This window comes from Dipodomys spectabilis, unplaced genomic scaffold (assembly GCF_019054845.1).
Source record: "Dipodomys spectabilis isolate Male_0828 unplaced genomic scaffold, ASM1905484v1 ptg000091l, whole genome shotgun sequence".
NCBI lineage: Eukaryota > Metazoa > Chordata > Mammalia > Rodentia > Heteromyidae > Dipodomys > Dipodomys spectabilis.
In genome coordinates, this window is record NW_024870768.1 from 1383842 (window position 1) to 1408596 (window position 24755).

At 39.7% G+C, this 24755-nt stretch overlaps 1 protein-coding gene across 4 annotated transcripts in view; it reads left to right on the top strand.

The window, feature by feature from the left end:
* Wnk3 (WNK lysine deficient protein kinase 3) overlaps positions 1 to 24755 on the top strand; it is a 109051-nt gene that overhangs the window by 77317 nt on the left and 6979 nt on the right. For all 4 annotated transcript variants that reach the window (XM_042684874.1, XM_042684876.1, XM_042684875.1 and 1 more), the window contains exons 18-20: positions 276 to 406; positions 1018 to 1640; positions 8135 to 8346. In XM_042684874.1, the coding sequence (XP_042540808.1) occupies positions 276 to 406; positions 1018 to 1640; positions 8135 to 8346 (966 nt within the window). The remainder of the gene's footprint in view (positions 1 to 275; positions 407 to 1017; positions 1641 to 8134; positions 8347 to 24755) is intronic.

Sequence of the window (24755 nt, forward strand, 5' to 3'; positions counted from 1 at the left end):
ACTTGTCCCATTAATATCATTGTCATCTTCTTTTTTCCTTTGGTAATAAATTTAGTTTTCCAAATTACTCATTTCATATAGATCTTAAGTCTTGGGATAAATCTTATATTGTCTGATTTAGAGTTAGGGTCTTATTCAATATTGCTTATTGCATTAACACCTTTGAATTATCTAGCAGGAGTTAAGCTTGTTCTACTTTGTTTTTGATTGTGGAAACATATTTAGTTTCAAAACCTATTTTCTCTTCTCTGCCTATAATTTGACCAAACTTCCAGTGGAAGCAGAAGATTTAAGATCAACAATTGCTCCTGATCCCATTCCTCTGACACGAGAGTCCACAGCTGATACTAGGCCTCTGAGTAGATGTAAAGTGATGAGTGGATCATTTCAACGGGGTCGGTTCCAGGTTTGTGTCTTTGGTTGAATCCTTATCTGTAAGAGCCTTATTAAAATAGAAACATCAATGTCAGACATGTAACTCAGTAGAAGAGTACTTGACTATTATCCATGAGGCCCTGGGTTCCATCCCTGGCACTGTTAAAAACATAAAGTAGTATCATTTATTTGTAGGTTGATCTGGAGATGATGATAACTATAGATCCTTTCATATTTAATTTGTTTACCTTGCCACATATCCCCTCATCTTTGGAGGCCATCAGTAAAGATGAGTCTAAAGAAGAGGAGGATTTAAGTGACTTCACGAGAGCACTGAAATGAATCATCATGTTTTTGATGGGCACTTGGGTCATCTTTTTAATCAATCTTATTTCTTGTCTTTTATAATCTCTACAATTTGAATGATGGGATTTTATTTGACACAACTTTGATTATGAGATTTTATTTGAGCAGTATGGTGCCAACTCTTTTCATCCAAAGGACCCAATTAAAAGACTGAATCTATGTTTTGGGAATATCAGCACAACCTAACATCCACTTGTCTATGCTGTGTATTGATGTTGAATTTCTTCATTGAGGTTTGCTGTAGAGCCAGACACTTTTTACCTTTTTATATCGCAGGTGATTACAGTTCCTCAGCAGCAACCAGTAAAAGTGACATCTTTTGGAATAAAGCACAGACCAGCATTAAAGGAAATGACAAACCAATCTAATGAAGAAGCCCTAGTCTTTACTGAAGCTGCAAAAGCTCAGTTGGTAGAAGTAGAACCTGCCACGCACAATCCTCAAACTTTACTTTCTTCTCAGAGGTTACAAACACTTCATGAAACTTTTAAAGAAGATAAAGGAATTCCCAAGCAAGGTGACAACTTGTTATCTTTCAGCACAGCTTGTGAGACCAATGTATCTACAATGACCTCAGCAAAGGAATTGGAAGAAACATCAGGCACAGGAAGCAACCTGCAGTCTGAATCTGAACTTTTGCATATAGAAAAAGAGGTCCTGACTGCTGGGAAACAGTGTCATTCTAATAGTGAATTTTTAGCCACTCTTGGTGGCAATAGAAAATCAGTGGCAAAAACCAGTTCAGAGAGTAGTCAGTGTTTACCACTCCATGAAGACCAAACTTATGTTCAGACACAGAGTTCACTCTTCTATTCACCATCATCCCCGATGAGCAGTGATGATGAGTCAGAAATTGAGGATGAGGACTTGAAAGTGGAGCTTCAAAAATTACGAGAAAAGTAAGGACTCTTTCTCTTCTGTCACAAATCTAGTTGTATAATAGAACATAATGCTTGATAGCTGATATTTTAATGATTAAAAAAGTTTCTAATGATTGAAAACCACCCACCAAAAAAAAAACAAAAAAGAAAAAAGAAAACAACCCACAATGTTAATGTCTCACATTTGTGAATTTTAAAATCCTTACGTATAAAATATTTTTGTAGGGCTGGAAGGTGGCTCAGTGGTAGAGCGCTTGCCTTGCATGCATGAGCCCCTGGGTTCGATTCCTTAGCACCACATAAACAGGAAAAAAAAAAGCCAGAAGTGGCGCTGTGGTTCAAGTGGTAGAGCACTAGCCTTGAGGTTAAGAGCTGAGGGACGGCGTCCAGGCCCAGAGTTCAGGCCCCACGACCAGACCCAAAAAATTTTTTTAATATATATATTTGTAATTTGAAGACTAATTATACTTGATTATTTACTAGTATGTTGGTGTTTTTCCTTGTTGGTCATGAGGCTTGAACTCAGGGTCTGGACACTATCCTAGTCCTTTAGAACTTTTAGATTAAGATTTTATAACTATTCTCAGTATGCATTTTTTTTTTTTTTGCCTTCAGGGCCTGGGCCCTGTCCCTGACTTATTTTTGCTCAAGGCTAGAACCCTACCACTTCTGGCTTTTTCTGTGTATGTGGTACTGAGGAACTGAACCCAGGGCTTCATGCATGCTAGCCAAGCACTCTACCAATATGCCACATTCCTAGCCCCCTTGTAATGCAATGTAATAAGTAAACATCTAATTCATATAGTCAGTTAGTGGTTCATCTTTAAGAAAAGGTAAGACCCTTATAAGATCAAGCTTGTTATTTGGTGAATGAGACCAACTGTTTTTTTGTGTGTGTTGGTACTGGGGATTGAATTCAGGGTCTGGGTGCTATCCCAGAGCTTTTTTTGCTCAAGGCTAGCTCTACCACTTTAGCCACAGCAGCATTTCTGGCTGTTTTGATAGTTAATTAGATAAGAGAGTCTCCCAGACTTTCTTGCTTTCAAACTACTATCTTCAGGTCTTAGCCTCCTGAGTAACTAGGATCACAGTTGTGAGGCACTGGAGCCAGGCTATCCACTGGCAACCAACTAAGTTTTTTTTTTTCAATTAAGAGTACTATTTAGAAAGCAAAAAAAAAAAAAAAAGTGGGGCTAGGAAGGTGGCTCAGTGGTAGAGTGCTTGCCTTGCATGCATGAGGCCCTGGGTTCGATTCCTCAGTACCACATAAGCAAAAAAAAGCAAAAAAAAAAAAAAGAGTACTATTTAGTTAAAAAAAAAAAAAAGGCAAGCATTCATCTGAGTTTCAGCTAGTCAATATTTTTGCTGGTGAAGTTTATTAACCTTGTCTAAGGATACTGTAGTCATATATTTTGGCATGCAGAGTAGTATTTTGTATTTAGTCAAATTTTTAAGAACTTGGTGTTAAGTTGAATTCTCTAATCCTATTAACATGGCTCAAATTCAAAAGATACAAAAAGATTAGGAGTTTAGCCTCCTTCCTGCCACTGAACCTGTACCCCACAGTTTAGTAGAAGCAAATAATACTGTTTCTAGTATATTCACAAAAGTCTATGTATTACAAATACATGTGTATGTTATTTGTTCCCCTATAAATAGTAACATACTATATACTTATTTTATCACTAAGAAAGAGAGAGAAAGAAAAAGTGAAAATGAAATATATCATCAAGGGAAATTATAGGATCAAGCTAGCAGGCTCAAGAGCCCCATTGTTCTATTTTGCAGCTCTATAGTGTTTCCCTTGACTACATTTTATATTACTTTACCAATATATTTTGTCACATAGAGTGGTATTTTGTATTTAGTCATTTTTGTGCCAGTCTTGAGGCTTAAACTCAGAGTCTAGGCACTGTTCTGTGCTTTTCTTAATCTTTTCCTCAATGCTAGCACTCTACCACATGAACCACAGCTCTACTTCTGGCTTTGGGTGGTTAAAATGGAGATAAGAGTCTCATAGACTGTTCCTGCCTGGGCTGGATTCAAACCATGATCCTCAGATCTCAGCCTCCTGAGTAGTTAATATTTTTTTGCAACCCAGTCTTATCATGTAGCCTAGGTGGGCTTCAAACTTGTGATTGTACTGCCTCAGTGTTAGGACTTAATTTTTTTTTTGTTAATTGTGGGGCCTGAACTCTGGGCCTAGACACTGTCTCTCAGCTCTTCAGCTCAAGGCTTAGTGCTCTACCACTTGGGCCACAGCACCACTTCATGCTTTTTCTGCTTATGTGGTGCTGAGGAATCAAACCCAGGGTCTCATGCATGCAAGGCAAGCACTCTACCACTGAACCACCTTCCCAGCCCCTTAATACATATTTTAAACCAGTCCCAAAAGGCTGTTAGCTTTTGTAGTCGTCAGTAATGGGTATGAGCACTTGATTTTGAATTTGAGACCTGAATTCTCTCTCATAACCTCATAGAAACCAAGACCTGGAGGGGTATTTAAGAATATTCTATTGCAAGGGAAGGAGTAACATTGTTCAAAAAAAGTCATTACCTGACTTATGTAACTGCAACCCCTCTATACATCACCTTTATAATAACAATTAAAACAATATTCTATTCCTGGGCATCAATGGCTCAGGCCTGTAATCCTAGCTACTCAAGAGGCAGACATCTGAGAATCATGGTTCAAAGCCAGCACAGGCAGGAAAATCCATGAGACTCTTACTGCAATGAATCACCAAAAAAGATGGGAAGGAGCTGTGTGGCTCAAGTAGTAGAGAGTTAGACTTGAGTAAAAAAGCTCAGAGGGCTGGGCACCAGTGGCTCACACCTGCAATCCTAGCTTCTCAGGAGGCTGAGATCTGAGGATTGTGGTTCAAAGCCAACCCAGGCAGGAAAGTCCATGAGACTCTTATCTCCAATTAACCACCAGAAAACCGGAAGTGGCACTGTGGCTCAAGTGGTAGAGGGCTAGCATTGAGTTGAAGAGCTTAGGGACTGCTCAAGCCCAGAGATGAAGCCCCACGACCAACCAAAAAAAAATAAAAAATGTTCAGAGGTCTAGGACTGTAGCTTAATGGTAGAGGCCTTGCTTAGCATGCATGAAACCCTGGGTTCAATTCCTCAGTACCACATAAACAGAAAAAGCTGGAAGTGACACTGTGGTTCAAGTGGTAGAGTGCTAGCCTTGAGTAAAAGCAGCTCAGGGATAGCACTTGGGCTCTGAGTTCACGCCCTAGGACCAATACCCAAAAAATATACTCTTCCCAAGTGTGGTGGCCTATGCCTAGATCTATCTAGCTACTCAGGAGGCTGACATCAAGAGGATCATGGTTCAAGGCCAGCTTGGTCAAAAACATTACTGGACCTTCATCCTAAATAAAATTTTGTTCATGGTGGCATATGCCTGTCATCCCAGCTGTATGAGAAACATAAATAGGACCATGATCCAGGTCATCTTGGACACAAATATAAGACCCTGCTTGAAAAATAATGTGAAGGGCTGGGAAGGTGGCTCAGTGGGAGAGTGCTTGCCTTGCAAGCCGGAGGCCCTGGGTTCAATTCCTCAGCACCACATAAACAAAAAGAAAAAAGCCAGAAGTGGCGCTGTGGCTTGAGTGGTAGAGTGCTAGCCTTGAGCTGAAGAGCTGAGGGACAGGGCCCAGGCCCAGAGTTCAAGCCCCACGACCGGACCCCAAAAAAAAAAAAAAAAAGAAAAAGAATGTGAAAAGAGCTGAAGGCTTAACTCACGTGGGAGAGTACAACGTCCTGAGTTCAAGCCCCAATAATGCCACAAAAAATCTATTTTGTGACAGTACTAGGATTTGAACTCAGGGCCTGGATGTTATCCCTTAGCTTTTATGCTTAGGGCTAGCACTATAATACTTGAGTTACACCTCCACTCCCAACATTTTGGTGGTTAATTGGAGATCAGAATCTCTTGGAATTTCCTACCTAGACTGGCTTCGAATCTTGATCTACAGATCTCAGCCTCCTAAGTAGTTAAGATTACATATGTGAGCCACAAGCTCCCAGCTTCAATGTTCTTTTGATAGTAACTTTTAGACACCAGGATGGTGTTTTCAAGGCCTAGAATCCTATAGAACCACAAAAGTGAGCTGAATTTTTATCTTGAATAAACTCTAGTAGTGAGGAGTCACACCAAAATTGATGCATGGAAACATACTCAAATAGTAGAGAAAAAGCAATCAAAATAGTGTCTTACCTCTTAGAGGAAATTTCTGGGAACCATTTGGTGTATTTCTTGGTGCCAGATGGTTATAAACACGTATTTTTGTGTTTTACAAAAGCAGGTTTATCATATACATGTTATTTTACAATTTTTTTCATTTGCAACTGGTGCTCTACAGCTTGAACCATGCCCTCTAGTTCCTGACTTTTTTTAAACATTGTTGCCTATAGAAATTTGGATAAGGGCTGGGAATGTGGCTTAGTGGTAGAGTGCTTGCGTAGCATGCATGAAGCCCTGGGTTCAATTCCTCAGTACCACATAAACAGAAAAGGGCAGAAGTGGCTCTGTGGCTCAAGTGGTAAAGTGGTGGCCTTGAGCAAAAGAAGTTCAAGGATAGTGCCCAGGCCCTGAGTTTAGGCCCCAGGACTAACTAAAATTTAAAAAAAAAAAAAAAAGAAATTTGGATAAAATAGTGTCTGCATGCTATTTCAGTATTTATTCTCTCCATAGACATTTAAATTTCCCCCATAATTTGCTTTTTTTGGTAGGGGGGGTTCAGTCATGGGGCTTGAACTTTGGGTCTAGGTGCTGTCACTTCAGTTCTTCACATCACGGCAAGCACTCTACCATTTGAGCCACCGAGCCACTTCCCCATAATTTGCTTTTAAGACAAAACTAAATTAAACATTTTCCTAATTTTACATCTTTATATGATTACTTCTGTAGGGTATATACAAGTGCAATTGCTGAGTTGAATTGATAGTTAACATTGTAATAACACATTGTAGCTGTACCACTTTATACTCCAAGTAAATATGCAAGGGGGCTTATTTACCCACATCTTAATAGTCCTTGAATGGATATTACCAAGATTTTCATTTTATGCTAATAAATTGAATTTATTTTTTTAGTTTTATTAGTTGGGTATGGTAGCACATACCAGCCATTTGGGAAACCTGAGGCAAAAGTATTGTCAAGTATGGTGTCCCCCCTCAAGTTCTTTAATTTTGTTCATCTGCTTAATTTTGAGATTATGCATCATCTTATATTTGTTACTATTTAAATTTTGCATTTTTTCTTCTTTGGAATTACCTTTTCAGATTCTTTGCTTTGTATGTGTGTGTATTGGTTTGGGGCTTGAACTCAGGGCCCCTAAGCACTGTTTCTTAGCTTTCTGCTCATAGGTGGTGTTCTACCACTTGAGCTACAACTCCACTTCTGTCTTTTTGGTGTTTAATTGCTGATAAGAGTCTCATAGACTGGGCACTGGTGGCTTATACCTGTAATCCTAGCTACTCAGGATGCTGAGATCTGAGGATCATGGTTCAAAGCCAGCCCAGGCAGGAAAGTCTGTGAGACTCTTATATCTGAATAATCACAGAAGAAAAAAAAAACAGTAGTAGTACTGTAGCACAAGTGATAGAATGCTGGCCTTGATCAAAAGGAGCTTAGAGACAGTGCCCAGACCCTAGTTCAAGCCCCATGAACTAAACAAAAAACAAACAAAAACAAAAACAATCAGGTAAATCAAGTCCTAGTATCAATAAAAAAAAGTCTCACAGACTTTCCTGCTGGACTGGCATTGCCCATTTTTTATGTTGTTTCTTAATTTCTTATTGAGTTTTATGACCTTATTAACCCTTTGCATAGGTGTGTTTACACACAAAGTCATAAACTTACACAATGGACCCAAGCTTGAACTCAGAGCTACTTTGCTTGGCTTTTTCACTCAAGGCCAGCACTATACCACTTGAAACTTCCTTAGCTCATTGCAATATCTTGAAAATATTTGCTTTCTGCCAGTCACTGGTGGTTTACACCCATAATCCTAGTTACTCAGGAGGCTGAGATCTGAGGATCGTAGTTCAAAGCCAGCCTGGGCAAGAAAGTCTGTGAGACTCTTATCTCCAGAAAGTCTGTGAGACTCTTATCTCCAATAAACCACTCAGAAAATGGAAGTGGTGCTGTGGCTCAAGTGGTAGAGCACTAGCCTTGAGCTAGAGTTGAGGGACAGCACCAAGGCCCAGAATTCAAGCCCAGGACTGGCAAAAAAAATATGCTATAGTTGTATGTGTCACTATATTGAAATTTTAGAGATTTGTCCTTATTAGTTTGTTCATATATTTCTATGACTGCTTTGTTTAATGTCTTGCTTAGGAAGGTATTTCTGATTCTAAAATTGTGAAAATATTCTATAATTTCACTTTTCTTAGTCTCAGTTTCTTGTTAAACTGTCTTGTACTAGCATAGTTTCTAGATTCAACATTATAAGACCATGGTCATTGAAATGTTTTTTGTATAATTTTTCATCCAGACACATTCAGGAGGTGGTAAATCTGCAAACACAGCAGAATAAAGAGCTGCAGGAGCTCTATGAACGCCTGCGATCCATTAAAGATAACAAAGCCCAGTCTTCAGAGATTCCTTTGCCACCTACATCACCACGTCGGCCAAGATCTTTCAAAAGTAAACTTCGCAGCCGTCCCCAGTCCTTGACACATACGGACAATAGCATGGTTACAAAAGGTAACTCAATCATAAAAGTAACTTTTTAAAAATCTATCAGAGCTGGGAAGATGGCTCAGTGGTAGAGCGCTTGCCTTGCATGCCTGAGGCCCTGGGTTCGATTCCTCAGCACCACATAAGCAGAAAAAAAAGCCGGAAGTGGCGCTGTGGCTCAAATGGTAGAGTGCTAGCCTTGAGCTGAAGAGCTGAGGGACAGCGCCCAGGCCCAGAGTTCAGGCCCCACGGCCGGACCCAAAACAAAACAAAACAAAAATCTGTCAGAGCCAGGGACATGCCTCTGAACTGGAGACCTGGAGTCAGGGGGATCACAAATTCAGGGCCAGCCTAAACTGCAGTACAGACTTTGTCTAAAAATTCATTAGGCAAAGATTAGCAAAATTAGAAATACAATGATAATATAATTTGGTTTTTGTTAGACTAAAGTGATTTAAAGTAGTACACATTGTTCTAAAATGTTTTTTCTATTCTTTTGATGATAAGTGTTGTTTTATGAAATAACAATGAAAATAACAGATTGATTTTTGGAGAACAGCTGAATTTGTTTTATCTTTTCATTGGGTAAACTAGAAGACCAATATAATTTCCCAGAATTGTTTTGGAAATCTTACCAGTCAGTGACAATTGCTGTTCTAACATTGAGAGTATACTGATAACAAAGATAAACTTTAAAATATTGAGGTGAGGTTCAGTGGTAGAATGCTTGTTTTACATGCATAAAGCCACTGATTTGATTCTTAATGCCACACACATCAAATATTCTCTTGCTATCTGAAAAAAAGAGGTCATTGGTATTATCTATAGGAATATTAGTAGGGGCTGGAAATGTAGCTTAGTAGTAGAATGCTTGCCTAGCATGCGTGAAACCCTGGGTTTGATTCCTCAGTACCGCATAGAAAGAAAGAAGCAAAGAAAGAAATGAAGGAAAAAAAGAAAGAAAGAGAGAGAGAGAGAGAATATTAGTAGCTGGGTAAAGTGTCTTATACCTATAATTTTAGGTATTCATGAGGCTGACATTTGGAAGATTATAGTTTGAAGCTAGCCTGGGCATAAAAATCTAAGAGACTTTATTTCCAAAATAACCAGCAAAAAGCTGGGTTGGAGGCAGGGCTCAACTGGTAAAGCACTAATTGATCAAGCAAGTCAAATAAGTGCAAGGTCCTGAGATCAAACCCCAGTACTGGCTAAAAGTATGTTACTTGGAAAAGGGAAGGGTCAGTATATACTTAGTTAATTTCTCTTGCCTGTAATCCCAGCTACTTAGGAGGCTGAGATCTGAGGATCAAAGTTCAAAGCCAGCCCAGGCAGGAAAGCCCATGAGACTTTTATCTCCAATTAACGGCCAGAAAACTAGAAGTGGCACTGTGGCTCAAATGGTAATGCTCACCTTGAGCTGAAGATCTCAGGGACAAAAAAAAAAAAAATAGGTTAAATTTCTTTGGTTCCATATTCAATCAGGTTAGGTTGAGGGTACACTCTAAGACATATGTGAAATCTCAATAAAACTTGTAGTGGGCAATGTAATGGCTCCTTAAAGAGCAAATATGTAGAACAGTTATATAGAAAAGGAGAATTAAGAGTGCAGGTAGAATTTAAATAGCTCATCAACTAACTTTTTTTATTTTTGGTCTGTCATGGAGCTTGAACTCTGGGCTTGGGCACTATCCCTCAGTTCTTCAGCTCAAGGCGAGCACTCTACCGCTTGAGCGCCACTTCCGGTTTTCTAGTGGTTTATTGGAGATAAGAGTCTCACAGACTTTCCTCCTTGGGCTGGCTTTGAACATGATCCTCAGATCTCAGTCTCCTGAGTAGCTAGGATTACAGGCATGAGCCACAGGTGCCCAGCTTCATCAACTAACTTTAAGCAAGGAAGATAACATTGGATCCAGTGGCACTGTGGCTCAAATGTTAGAGTGCTAGCCTTGAGCTGAAGAGCTCAGGGACAGTGCCCAGGTCCAGAGTTCAAGCCCCACAACCAACAAAAAAAAAATACAAGCTAGTCATATGTGGTAGTTTACTCCTGCATTCTCTTCATTGAGGAGGCTGCAGCAGATGTGTGGCAAGTTCAAGGCTAGCCTGAGTTACACAGGGGGACCTTGTCTCAGCAAACCAAAAACCTGTACTTTGATCTTCCTAAAGTCAGAGATAAGGGTATATTTGAATTGAAAGAAACTGTGAGGATTTAATTGAATTCCTAAGATCTTCAATCTAATGTTATATTTCATTGTATTATGTGTGGTCCCCAAATGGCTTGTTTATTTATTTTTAAATAAAGCCTTTCTATGTTTTCTAGTCTGGCCTTAAAACTCTTGTGCTCAAGTGATCCTCATGTCTCAGTCTCCTGAGTAATGGGATCACAGGCTATAGAACTTAGAAAATTTTGGGGTGGCTCAGTGGTAGAGCGCTTGCCTTGCATGCCTGAGGCCCTGGGTTCAATTCCTCAGCACCACATAAACAAAAAGAAAAAAGCCAAAAGTGGCGCTGTAGCTCAAGTGGTAGAGCGCTCGCCTTGAGCTGAAGAGCTGAGGGACAGCGCCCAGGCCCAGAGTTCAGTCCCCATGACCTGACCCCCCCCCCCCAAAAAAAAGAACTTAGAAAATTTTTTTGTTTTGTTTTGGTGATACTGGGGCTGGAACTCAAGGCATTGCCCATCCTAGGCCTTACCACTGAGATATATCCCTAACCCAACCAAAAGGCTTGTTTTTATTTATGTTTTCTGTTCACCAACATAGGTTTTTTTTTCAGTCATTGAAAGTACCTTATAAAGCCAGGTGCCATTGGCTCATGCCTATAATTCTAGCTACTCAGATCATTCAGGATGCTGAGATCTCAGGATAGCAGTTTGAAGGCAGCCTAGGCAATAAATTACTCCGAAAAAGATGGAAGTGGTACTGTGGCTCAAGTGGTAGACCACTAGCCTTGAGCAGAAGCTCAAAGACAGTGCCCAGACTCAGAGGTCAAGCCCCAGAACTGGCAAAAGAAGTAGATTATGGTAGTCTCCAACGATTGTTGAATTAATATGTTGCTCCATTCAGTTCTGTTAATTTTTACTTCACATATTTCGGAACTCAGTTGTTAGTTGCCTGTATTTATAAGTGCTTGCAGTCTTGATATTATTGTGTGTTTCTGATATTATTATAGGCAATCTACCTTACTTTTATTTATTTCATGATGATGCTGGGGGTTTAACTCAGAGCCTCCTACTCTTGTTTTTTATTTTTATTTTTTGGGTCCGGTCATGGGGCCTGAACTCTGGGCCTGGGCGCTGTCCCTCAGCTCTTTAACTCAAGGCTAGCGCTCTACCACTTGAGCCACAGTGCCACTTCCGGCTTTTTTCTTTTTGCTTATGTGGTGCTGAGGAATCAAACCCAGGGCCTCAGGCATGCAAGGCAAGCGCTCTACCACTGAGCCACCTTCTCAGCCCCCAGAGCCTCCTACTCTTTCGTAGCTCTTTTGCTCAAGGCTAGACCTCCACTTCTAGCTATTTGCTGGACAATTAGAAGTAAGAGTCTCTCAGAGGGCTGGAAGGTGGCTCAGTGGTAGTGTGCTTGCCTTGCATAAATGAGGCCCTAGGTTCGATTCCTCAGCACCACATAAGCAGAAAAGGCTGGAAGTGGCACTGTGGCTCAAGTGGTAGAGCGCTTGCCTTAAGTTGAAGAGCTGAGGGACAACCCCCAGGCCCAGATTTCCAGCCCCACGACCGACCAAAAAAAAAAAACAAAAAACAGTCTCTCAGATGTGTATGTTCAGAGTGTCTTAGAACCTCGATTATTACGTCTCAGAGTCCTGAGTAGTTAAGATTATAGGCATGAGCCACTGGTACCGAGCCCACCTCTCTTTCATTTACTGCTTATACACTATACTGTTTTCCATTCTTTTTTTTGTCTGTCCTAAGACTTGAACTCAGGGCCTGGGCACTGTCCCTGAGCTTCTTTTTTGCTCAAGGCTACTCTACAATATGAGCCACAGCGCCACTTCTGACTCTTTCTGTTTATGCGGTACTGAGGAATCCAACCCAGGGCTTCATGCATGCTAGGCAAGCACTCTACCACTAAGCCATATTCCCAGCCCCCAGAGCTTGGGCTCTCTCTGTCCCTGAGCTTTTGTGCTCAAGGCTATCACAGTACCACTTTGAGCCACAGCTCCACTTCTAGCTTTTTGCTGGTTAATTGGAGATAGTCTCAAGGACTTTCCTGCCCAGACTGGCTTCAAACTGAGATCCTCAGATCTCAGCCTCCTGAATAGCTAGGATTAAAAGTATGAGCCACCAGCACCTGGCCAGATTTGTGTTTTTTAATCTAATCATTCTTAATGAGGGATATTATATAGTTAGCCCATTTTTTAAAAAAGAAACCTATTCTATCAATCTCTATCTCTACTTGGGCTCTAAAAACCATTTCTATGTAATATAATTTAAAATAAATAAGGTAGAATATGTTTGTTGTTGTTATGCTTTTGGGTTTTCATATGTCATTTGACTTTGTTCTCTTTCTTGATTTCTGCCTTCCTTTCTATATATTTTTTATATTTTCTAGTATGAGTTTTAATTTCTTTGTTTTATTTTGATTTTTTGGTTATTTTGGTAGTCATGGGTATTATAATTAAAAATTATATATATATATATATATTTTAGGGTTTGAACTCAGTATTAGGGTTTTAACTCAGAATGTTACACTTATTATTCAGGTGGTCTACCATTTGGACAAGCCCAGCACTTATTTTACTTTAGTTATACTTTAGATAGGGTCACATTTGCCTAGGGGTGGCCTTTGACTACAATCCTCCTGTCTATGTTTCCTGCATAACTGGAATTTCAGGTGCTCACCACCATACCTGTCTTATTGGTTGAAACGGGGTTCCAAACATTTTGCCCCAAAATTCAGTCCTCCCAATCTTCACCTTATGAGTAGCTGAGTTGCAGTTGTACGACACCAGACCTAGCCTAAAATTAGCTTCTTAATTTAGAACAATCTAGTTCAGATTAACACTAATTTAATTTCAATGGTATACAAAACTTATCTCTATTTGAGTTCCCTCCCACTTTCTTTGTTATATGCATTACATTTTTATGTTATAAGTCCATCAACATAGTTTCATAAATTATTATTTTCTACTCATCTTTGAAACCAATAGGAAGAAAACTTTTATAAACACAAAGTATACTTATGCCAAATACTGTGTTTACTAATTCAGTTTTATTCCACAGTGTGCTTTATTTCTTCAATGTGGACTTTTTTTGTCTTAAATCTTTTTTATTTTATTCAAAAGGGTTCTCCTTAGTATTTCTTGTGAAGTAGGTCAAATAGTGATTAATTTCAAGGTGTTTTATTTAACTAAGAAATTTTTCATTTTTCACTTTTAGTATAGAATTTGAATAAAATTTGTATGTAATAGTATAGACTTCAATGTATAGAATTTGTTTCATAAACAAGAATATAGAGAACTATCTTAAATTCAATCAGGGGCAAGTAAAAGGATCTAATATAATTCCACTTAAAAAAGTTATTTCCCTTCCACCAAATGTAAAATGAAAAAACATGTTTATGTTTTGTTTGATAACTAGGGAATAGAAGGATATTTTGGTGATTTCCAATTCAAGTGTATCACTATCTAGCTCATAGAAATATCTGTTATTCTTAATACTTCTTGTTCTGGACTAGAATTAAATTTCCTTAATTATTTATTCCATGTAGAATCCTATTATAATCAGATTTCTAAAATAGCTATTTGAAATACTTTGTCAATGAAACTAAATTTTGCCATAAAGTTGATATGAAAAGTAATCAGAAATATGCAATTGAAAGAAAAAAATTCTGCCTAATAATGATCTATTATTTATCAATTACTCTAATATTTATCTGATTTTTAAAAATAATTTCATTATGCTATGTGACTCCCAAAAATGTAAAAGATCAAACCATGTTGGCTCAAAACTTTCCAGGAGCCGGGCACTGGTGGCTCACGCCTGTAATCCTAGCTACTCAGGAGGCTGAGATCTGAGGATCACAGTTCAAAGCCAGCCTGGGCAGGAGAGACTGTGAGACTCCTATCTCCAGTAAACCACCAGAAAACCGGAAGTGGCGCTGTAGCTCAAGTGGTAGAGTGCTCGCTTTGAGCTGAAGAGCTGAGGGACAGCGCCCAGGCCCAGAGTTCAAGCCCTATGACCGACAAAAAAAAAAAAAAAAAACTTTCCAGGACTCTAGACAATCATGTGAATCAATAAAGATTTGTTTGCCAGCTGGTGGCTCCTGCCTGTAATTCTAGTTAATTAGGAGGCTGAGATTTGAGGATCGCAATTCAAAGCCAGCCTGGGCAAAAAAATCAAGTAAACCACCCAAAAACCTCAAGAGGTAAAGCACTTGCCTGGAGCTGAAGAGCTGATGGACAGCGCCCAGGCCCAGAGTTCAAGCTAAAAAAAGAATATGTTGACAAAAAAAGGATATGTTCCATTCTTTGTGTGGGGGAAGCATGTGTGGTATTAATAGGGCTTGAACTCAGGACATGGGTGTTGTCTCTTTACATTTTTGCTCAAAGCTAGCACTCTAGAACTTGAGCCACAGCTTCAGTCCTGGAGTTTTGGTGGTTAATTGGAGATAAGAGTCTCCTAGAGGAAGTGGCGTTGTAGCTCAAGCTCGCCTTGAGCTGAAGAGCTGAGGGACAGTACCCAGGCCCAGAGTTCAAGCCCCATGACCGACAAAAAAAAAATAAAAATAAAAAAATAAAATAAGAGTCTCCTAGACTTTCCTTCCTAGGCTGGCTTCCAACCTCAGTCCTCAGATCTCAGCCTCCTGAGTAGCTAGGATTAAAGGTATGAGTCACCAGCACCCAGTTTTCTATTCTGAATAAGCACAGAAATCATCAAATATTTTCTAAAAATGGTTCAATGGAAATTCAAATTTTTGTGGTGTTCTTCATATCAATTCCAGGCATTAAACTAGTTATCAGAATGAGTGCTGAAAATATATATTTCTTCTGCATGTTCCCATGAGTTACCCATTTTTCCTTTTTCAAATCTCTTTCCCATCAAACTTTGTATTTTGATATTTTAATGTTACTGAACCCAATTCTTCTAACTTGCCTCTTGAAAGGATCCCAGTAAAGCTGTTGCGACAAGGAAAATGATTTATTCAAAATACCAGCAAAACAGGAAGATTGCAAAGAAAAGCCAGCTTAGTTGGGCACCAGTGGCTCATGCCTGTAATCCTAGGTACTCAGGAGGCTGAGCAGGCAGGAAAGTCCGTGACTTTTTTTTGTCAGTCATGGGGCTTGAACTCTGTGACTGGGCACTGTCCCTGAGCTCTTTAACTCAAGGCCAGTGTTCTACCACTTGAGCCACAGCACCACTTCTGGTTTTCTGGTGGTTAATTGTAGCTAAGAGTCTTACAAAAGTCCATAATACTCTTATCTCCAATTAATTTTTTTTTTTTTGGTCCGGTTGTGGGGCCTGAACTCTGGGCCTGGGCACTGTCCCTCAGCTCTTCAGCTCAAGGCTAGTGCTCTACCACTTGAGCCACAGCGCCACTTCCGGCTTTTTTCTTTTTGCTTATGTGGTGCTGAGGAATCGAACCCAGGGCCTCAGGCATGCAAAGCAAGCGCTCTACCACTGAGCCACCTTCCCAGCCCCTCCAATTAATTTTTTTAAAAGGAAAGAAAGAAAAAGAAAAGAAAAGGCACATGTGGCACTCTGGCTCAAGTGGTAGAAATTCTAGCCTTGAGCAAAAAGGAGCTGAGGGACAGCACCCAGGTACAGAGTTCAAGCCCAGGACCAGGAACAAAAGAAAGAAAAGAAAAAAAAAGGAAAACCATTATAAACAAAGCACAAGTTTAAACTCCTTTTATCCTTAGACAAAGGGGAATGGAGGGATCAAGTTAGGAATAGACTGATGGCTAGAGAATTTTAGACACCTCTTCAATGGTCAGCAGTTGGGACATTGTGAAACTCGGTGGTTGGTACACACAAGAGTACAAGGTCAGAATGCCCCATATTATCTTGAAAATATCTTGGTTCATCTTAGAGATATGTATCTTAGGAGAGATATTATGTAAATTTAGAGCAAACATTCCTTAAATGACTAACCCATCCATATTTAGTTTTGAGCAGAAATCAAACCCAAAGGTTAAGGTAACAAAGGAGACAGATAAAATATGAAAGCTAAGAAGCCAAACTTGTTCGACTGTGTTTTAGTTCACTGCCAGACACTTTTGAAGGCCCAAATGAAGAATCAGTGCTTTCAGTAAAAATGAACACCAAAGGCTGGGAATGTGATTTAGTGGTAGAGTGCTTGGCTAGCATGCATGAAGCCCTGGGTTTGATTCCTCAGTACCACATACACAGAAAAAGCAGGAAGTGGCGCAGTGGTCAAGTAGTAGAGTGCTAGCCTTGAGCAAAAGAAGTTTTTACTTGTTATTTATTTTCCTGACCTGTGTATTTTTGTTTTTGTTTTTGTTTTTGTTTTTGCTAGTCCTGGTGCTTGAACTCACGGCCTGGGCACCTGTCGCTGAGCTTCATGCATGCTAGGCAACACTCTACCACTAAGCCACATTACCAGTCCTAATTGTGGGTTCTTTTGTACTAGATTTTTCCCTTTTTTTTCAGTTTTAAGCCTGGTTTCTTAAGATTCACTACTGCGCCAGTATCATTAAGTTATGAGTTAACGATTGATCGAAAGACTTCATTAAAACCAGGTGCAGGTGGCTCAAACCTTTAATCCTACCTACTCCAGATGCTGAGATCTGAGAATCACAGTTCAAAGCTAGCCATGCATGAAAGTCTGTGAGACTCTTATCTCCAATTAAGGACCAGAAAACCAGAAGTAGTGCTGTGGCTATAAGTGACAGAGCACTAGCCTTGAGCAAAAAAGCTCAGGGACAGTGGCCAGGCCCTGAGTTCAAGCCCCACAACAGACAAAAACAAAAAGGTTTCTTCCTGGAATTTTGTGTGTGTGTATGTGTGTGTGTATGTGTGTGTGTGTCTGTCTGTCTGTCTGTCTGTGTGTTGATACTAGGACTTGTACTCAGTGCCTTGAACTTTAGCATGGCTTTTCCTCTCAAGGCTGTACTCTAAAACCTGAGCCACATGTTGCACTTGTGGATTTTTGGTAATAAATTGGATCTAAGTCACACAGATTTTTCTGCTCAGGCTGTCTTTGAACTACAATCCTCAGGTATGAACCTCCTGAATAGCTAGGATTACAAGTGTGAGCCACTAGAGTGTGGCTTGAATGTCTTTATTAGAGAATCTCTATGAGAAAGCATACCGTAAAACTCCAGGTTTACAAAAAACATTTATTTATTTATTTATTTTAATTTATTGATTAATGGATGGATTGAGTGATTTCTGGTTCTGGGGTTTGACCTCAGAGCCTGGGTAATGTCCCTGAGCTTTTTGTATGCTTTACCACTTAAACCACAGCTCCATTTCTGGCTTTTTGGTGGTTAATTGGAAATAAGAATCTCATGGACCTTCTTGCCAAGACTGGCTTCACACCGCAATCTTGAGATCTCAGCTTCCTGAGTAGCTAGGATTGTAAGCATGAGCCAATTGCACCAAGCTCCATTTATTTTTCTGTATGCTATTGTAAGGCCGTGTTTTGTACCTTCTCTTTTTTCTTGTCATGCCCGAGTTCTGTTCCCAGGAATATGTCAGAAGATTCCAAAGTCTCCTAGGCTGATATAGGTCTTCCAGAATTCCCTTTAAATTCCAGCCTAGGTTCTTGTCTTTCCCAACTCAACTCAGAGCTTTAAGCAGCTGAGTTGTTTCCAACACTCCTTTGCTTTCAATGATGTCCTGCAAGTAGCTCTCTGTATTTATTTTTCACCCACCATTTTCCTCCATTGCCAGCAGAGCCAAACCCGGATTGAAAGCAGATATGCATCACACTATTGGAAATAGTTGTTTTTTTTTTCTGAGATGCTGTAAAATACTGACTATGCTTGGGGGATGGCACATTTAAGGACACTCAAAACAGGTCTGATCTCTCCATTGTCTGCACTGTTGCTAGCTTTTAAGCTACCACAAAACATAGCTAAGAAAAAAAGGGAATTGCCTCATGGTTAAGTGTGACAGGCACCGGCTGTTTGTCATTTACAGATGAATTTTATTTTGTTTTATGGCATTGGGTAATTATCAGAGCTTTCCATTGTTTTCATTGTTTTGCCCATATTTGGATTGCTGTAGAAGACAAGCAAGTTAACCTGCATTCTTGTGTGCAGTTCATGGGGCTTGAACAGTCTGTGTGCTGTCCTTGAAGGTATATTTGCCCAAGACTCTGTGCTCTACTACTTGAGCCACAGCTCTACATGCAGCTTTTTTGGTAGTTAATTGGAGATAGGGTCTCACGGACTTTCCAGTCCAGGTTGGCTATGACCCTCAATCCTCAGATCTCAGCTAGGATTACAGATATGGGCCACCAACTCCTGGTCCTTACTCTGCATTTTTAGAAATGAGTCTGAACTTCTACTTTCTAAAAGACTCTATGTTGACTTACTGTTATTTCTTCTTTAAATGTGTCAAAAAAATTTTCCAGTGAAATCATTTGAGTTCAGATTTTTCTTCTGAGAAGGTTTTTTTTTGGGGGGGGGGTCCGGTCGTGGGGCCTGAACTCTGGGCCTGGGCGCTGTCCCTCAGCTCTTCAGCTCAAGGGTAGTACTCTACCACTTGAGCCACAGCACCACTTCCAGCTTTTTTCTTTTTGCTTATGTGGTGCTGAGGAATTGAACCCAGGGCCTCAGGCATGCAAGGCAAGCGCTCTACCACTGAGCCATCTTCCCAGCCCCTTCTGAGAAGGTTTTTAACTACAAATTTAATTCTTTTTTTTTTATTGTGAAAATACTGTACAGAGGGGTTACAATTACATGGGCAAGATAATGAGTACATTTCTTATCAAGCATTGTAGCCTCCTCCTTTGTTTCCTCTTCCCATCCCTTCCCATCCTTCCCCTGCCCCCCTCAATTCTCCTCCCCACCAAAGTTGTAAAGTTCGTTTTTCGACATAACGACTTGTGCATCTCATTGTTGCAATGGATCCACCTGTATCCCTATTTAAACGATTTGTTTTTTCCCTTCCCCTCCACAAATTATACCAACCTCAAATACAGTGAAGCAGGGGTTATACCATGGGGGAGGGACATACAAAGCAACAAAGAAATAATCTTATAAATGTGTTAGAAACAATCACCTGAAAGAAAAAAACATTTGAATACATATCTTAGGGTTCATTTCCCTAACATCAACTTATCTGACCTTTTCTGCTTGACTCAGACATATACTAGATATTGCAAATAAGGGAAACCATGGGACCTAGGTTTCTTTGGGCCTGGCTTACTTCACTTAATAAGATTTTTTCCAAGTCTTTCCATTTCCTAACAAATGGGGCAATGTCATTCTTTCTGACGGAGGCATAGAATCCCATTGTGTATATATACCACATTTTCTTGATCCATTCATCTACTGAGGGGCATCTGGGTTGATCCCATATCTTAGCTATGGTAAATAATGCTGCAATAAACATAGTCGTGCTGGTAGCTTTAGTGTAGCCTTGTTGATGATCAATTGTGATCAATCCCCAAAAGTGGGATTGCTGGGTCATAGGGGAGGTCTATGTGGAGTCTATTTTTTTGGGGGGGGTCCGGTGGTGGGGCCTGAACTCTGGGCCTGGGCGCTGTCCCTCAGCTCTTCAGCTCAAGGGTAGCACTCTACCACTTGAGCCACAGCACCACTTCCGGCTTTTTTTCTTTTTGCTTATGTGGTGCTGAGGAATCAAACCCAGGGCCTCATGCATGCAAGGCAAGCGCTCTACCACTGAGCCACCTTCCCAGCCCTATGTGGAATCTTTTGAGGAACCTCCATACTCCTTTCCAAAGTGGTTGAACACCACTCCCACCAACAATGCAGTAAGGTTCCCATCTGTCCACATCTCCTCCAGCATCTGTTGTTATTAGAGTTCTTGATTATAGCCATTCTAACTGGGGTGAGGTGGAATCTCAATGTTGTTTTGATTTGCATTTCTTTTATGGCTAGGGAGGTTCATGTGTCTATTGGCCATCCTTCTTTCCTCTTCAGAGAAGTTTCTCTTTAAGTCTTTAGCCCACTTACTTATTGGGCAGTTGTTTCTTTGAAGATTTGTTGTTTGGGGATTTAATTTTTTGAGTTCCAGTTATATTTTAGATATGAGACCCTTGTCTGTTGTAAGGCTAGTGAAGATCTTCTGGTTATATATTTAATGTATATATTTCGTGTTGGTGAGTTTTTGTGCTTTGGGAGAAACTTCCATTTCATCTGTTTTGTGATATATATATATAGAGAGAGAGAGAGAGAGTTGTTCATTATTATCTGCTTAATATCTTAGGGAATCTGTAGTGGCATTACCTTTATTTTCCTGCTCTGAGTTTTCCCAGTTGTTCTGCTGTTTTAAATGTCCTTTATTTCTGTTATTATTTTTATTTACTTTTGAGAGAGAGTTTGAAATGGGATTTTGCTATATACCAAAGGCTGGTGTTGAACACATAGTTCTCCAGCCTCCTGAGTGCTAGGAATACACACATGCATAACCATGTCCAATTCCTAAGCTTTTCTTGTGTGTTCTAGTCCTGGGTCTTGAACTCAGGGCTTGGGTACTGTCCCTGAGCTTTTGTGCTCAAGGCTAGTGCTCTACCACTTGAACCACTGCTGCACTTCTGACTTTGGTGGTTAATTGGAGATGAGTCTCTTGGACTTGCCTGTCCTGGCTGACTTTGAGTTCTATCCTCAGATCTCAGCCTTCTGAGTAGCTAAGATTACAGGTGTGAGCCATCAGGACCCTGCTTGAAGCTCTTTTTATTAGCAGTATACATTTATTGTACAAGGAAAGTTACACTGTCCCATTTCCTCACATGTATATAGTGTACCCCAATCAACCTCAACCCCCCCATCACTTTCTCCCATTCCCTGGTCCTAAAACAATTTCATGTTTTTTGTTCTACTTACACACATACAAATAAACGAGTTCAACCATGTTCACTATCATTTACCATCTTTGTTAGACCTCCCCAAATCTTACTAGTGCTCACTTCCTCCAATTCAAGCCTATTCTGTTTTTCTGTCATTTGGGTTTTTTTCTTTCTTTATTGTGTATTAATTGCACCAAGGGCATTTCTGATGTGCATATATTGTACTTTACTCAAAATAATCCTATTACTCTTTCTTTCTTCACCCTTCCCATCCCCTGTTGATCAACAGCTTTCATTGAAGGTTTTTGTTTGTTTTGCCAGCCCTGGGGTTTGAACTCAAGGTCTGGGCACTGTCCCTGAGCCTCTTGGTACTGAAAGCTAGTGCTCTACCATTTGAGCCACAACACCACTTCTGGATTTTTCTGAGTAGTTCATTGAAGATAAGAGTTTCATGACTTTTCTGCCCTGGCTAGCCTCGAAATGGGATCTACAGATCTCAGCCTCCTGAGTAACTAGATTATAAGCATGAACCACCAATGCCCAGCTTCATTGAAGTTCTTTATGCTGTCTTCACACACAGTTGTATTTTATTTCATTTATTCCTCCTTCATCTTGCTATTTTTCTAATTTACATTATTGTTTTAGAGGTGATATACAGCGGAGTTACCTACATTTTACCTACATATGTTCACTCATTCTCTCCTCCCTCTCTTCTCCACCCACATTCATCTTTTTTCCTTACTCTGCTCATGATCCTATGTAGTCCATAGTTATAATCTATGTTAGAATCAGACTTAGAATCTATGTTCTACATATATGTATATAGGTATATACATGGATGTACATGCCCTTGAGTATGTATGTGTCTTTTATGTTTGGCTTCTACATATGAGAAAACATATAATATTTGGCGTGTTCAGCTTAATTTACCAAAATCAACATATGTTCTCCAACTTCATCCATTTTTCTGCAAATGACATCACTTCATTTTTCTTTTTTTTTTTCTCTTGTGTGGGTACTGGGACTTTTTTGTGTGTTCTGGTCCTGGGGCTTGAAAGCAAGGCCTGGGTGCTGTCCCTGGGCTTTTTTGCTCAAGGCTAGCACTCTACCACTTTAGCCAAAGCTCCACTTCTGGTTTTTTTGGTAGTTAATTAGAGATAAGGGTCTCATGGACTTTTTTGCCTGGAATGGCTTCAAACTGATCCTCAGATCTTAGCTTCCTGAGTAGCTGGGATTACAGGCATGAGCCACCAGTGGTCAGCTCTGGTGGTATCTCTTACTGAATATGACAGTACTCATGTCTACATTACCCATAGGGTAAAAACAGGAAAGATGATGCTGTCATTTTAATAGTCCTTTTATTTTGGTCAACCTGCTACTATTCAGAATCCTCAAATATTTTTTTCAGTGTATTAGGTCCAAATTTTATGGTGGACTAAATATGTGTAGCATGTCCATCCTATAGTGTATTGTCCTTGGGTTCCTTGCTTAAAATGTTTTCTTTTTAAGCCTAGCTTCCAGGAATGCCCCCTCTATCTTCATTGCTTAATATTCAGCTGAAGTTTGGTCTAACATTGAATTCTCTCTGCTAGTTTTGAATTCTTTCTGCTAGTTTTGTTTGGGTTCTGATGCTCACACAAAACTATACTTCAGAAAATAAGATGGAGGATGGATAGCTTTATAGTACATTGCAAACATATGTGATAACAGCATAAAGAACCTCAGTAAAAGCTGTTGGTCAAAAAGGGGACGGTAGGGCTGGGAATGTGGCTTAGTGGTAGAATGCTTGCTTGGCACTCATGAAGCCCCAGGTTCATTTCCTCAGTGCCACACAAACAGAAAAAGCTGAAAGTGGCACTGTGACTCAAGTGGTACAGTGCTAGCCTTTAGCAAAAGAAGCTCAGGGACAGTGCCCAGACCACAAGTGAAAATCCCAGACTGGCAAAAAAGGGGGAGGCGATTTTGGACAGGGATAGAGAAATAGACTTTGTTGGGGGTACTATTAGGAAGGGACTGGGATAACAAGAATGAAGAAAATTGAATCCTGTGTAAATAGATTATTTGCAACAATGATAATAGAACAATCAAACCTGCTAAAATTTACATGGGAAAGCAGGAGATGAGGAAGGTAATAGAGGTAAGATTGATTAGAATATATTGTAAGGGGGAGGGAAGATGGGAGGACAAGGATGGTAAGGGGAAACAGAGGAAGAGGCAACAATGCTTGATAAGAAATGTACTCATTACCTTGCTCATGTAATTGTATCCCCTCTGTATGGTACTTTCACAATTAAAAAAAAAGAATATATTGTAAACGTGTGGGAAGGTAATAATGAAATCCCCCCCCACCTGTAAAACTAATGTAAGATAATTTAAAAAATAAAAATAAAAGCTATGCAGGTCACAGTGGTTTACGCTCTGATCCTAGCTACTCTGGAGGCCAAGATTGGAGGATCATGGTTCAGAATATTCCTAAGATACTCTAGACGCATAAAACTGCAGGCACTAACATAAATTTATTTCTAGCTCTCTTCTTAATCCCACCTGATGCTATTATCCCAGGCTAAGAATCCAATCTGTAAAAGCATCAGCTCTGAAGTCGTCCTCAACTTTGCTGTGCAATTTGTTCCTTCATTGAAGTTGCCAGAGAGGTAGATGTATACAGATGGATAACAAGAAAAATTGATACTTTTATTATAAAATAATAATAATAAATGTGTGTGTGTGTGTACATGCACCAATACTGGGGCCTGAACTGTGGGGATACAGGATACAGGCACACATGCACACATCAATCCTGGAGCTTGAACTCAGGGCCTAGGCACAGTGTGGGCTTTTTTGCTCAAGGCTAGCTCTCTATCACTTGAGCCACAGCTCCATTTTAGAAACCATTATTATTAGAAACCATCCATATATATGAATGTTCCAGTTCATTCATTATACTTGTTAATCAATTTTCACTAATATGTTTGCATTTAATATTTAATCTTTTTAAATCTAAGTTTTCAGTAGTTAAGGGTTCATAGATAGAAATGCCATCATTGAACTTACTGTGATCCTCCTTATTTAGCAATTTCCTCATCCATTTCCCAGATTATTATATAGGCTTGCCAAAGTACAATGGAAATCTTGTCAATACTAAGTTACCAATAACAGTCAGGATGCCTAGACTCTAGTTCCCATATCTAACCCTGTGTGTTTACTTTCTCATTCTTAGTCTCACTGTCTATAAAATAACGTGTTCATTGTTGGGTATGTCTGTATAAAACCCTTGTTATAAGTTTCAAAGATGACACACAGTACTTTGACTATTGTTGATATAAAGGCTTCTTGTATTTTGTATTTTCTATATTTTCTCATGATTACAAAAAGAAGACCACATAATTATATGCTTATTTAATTAAATCCTTGGAAATGTTAGTGATTAATGTTCACAAATGTACTTCCTAAAATTAATTTTTGACCACTCTTTAAGTTCTTGGCTTA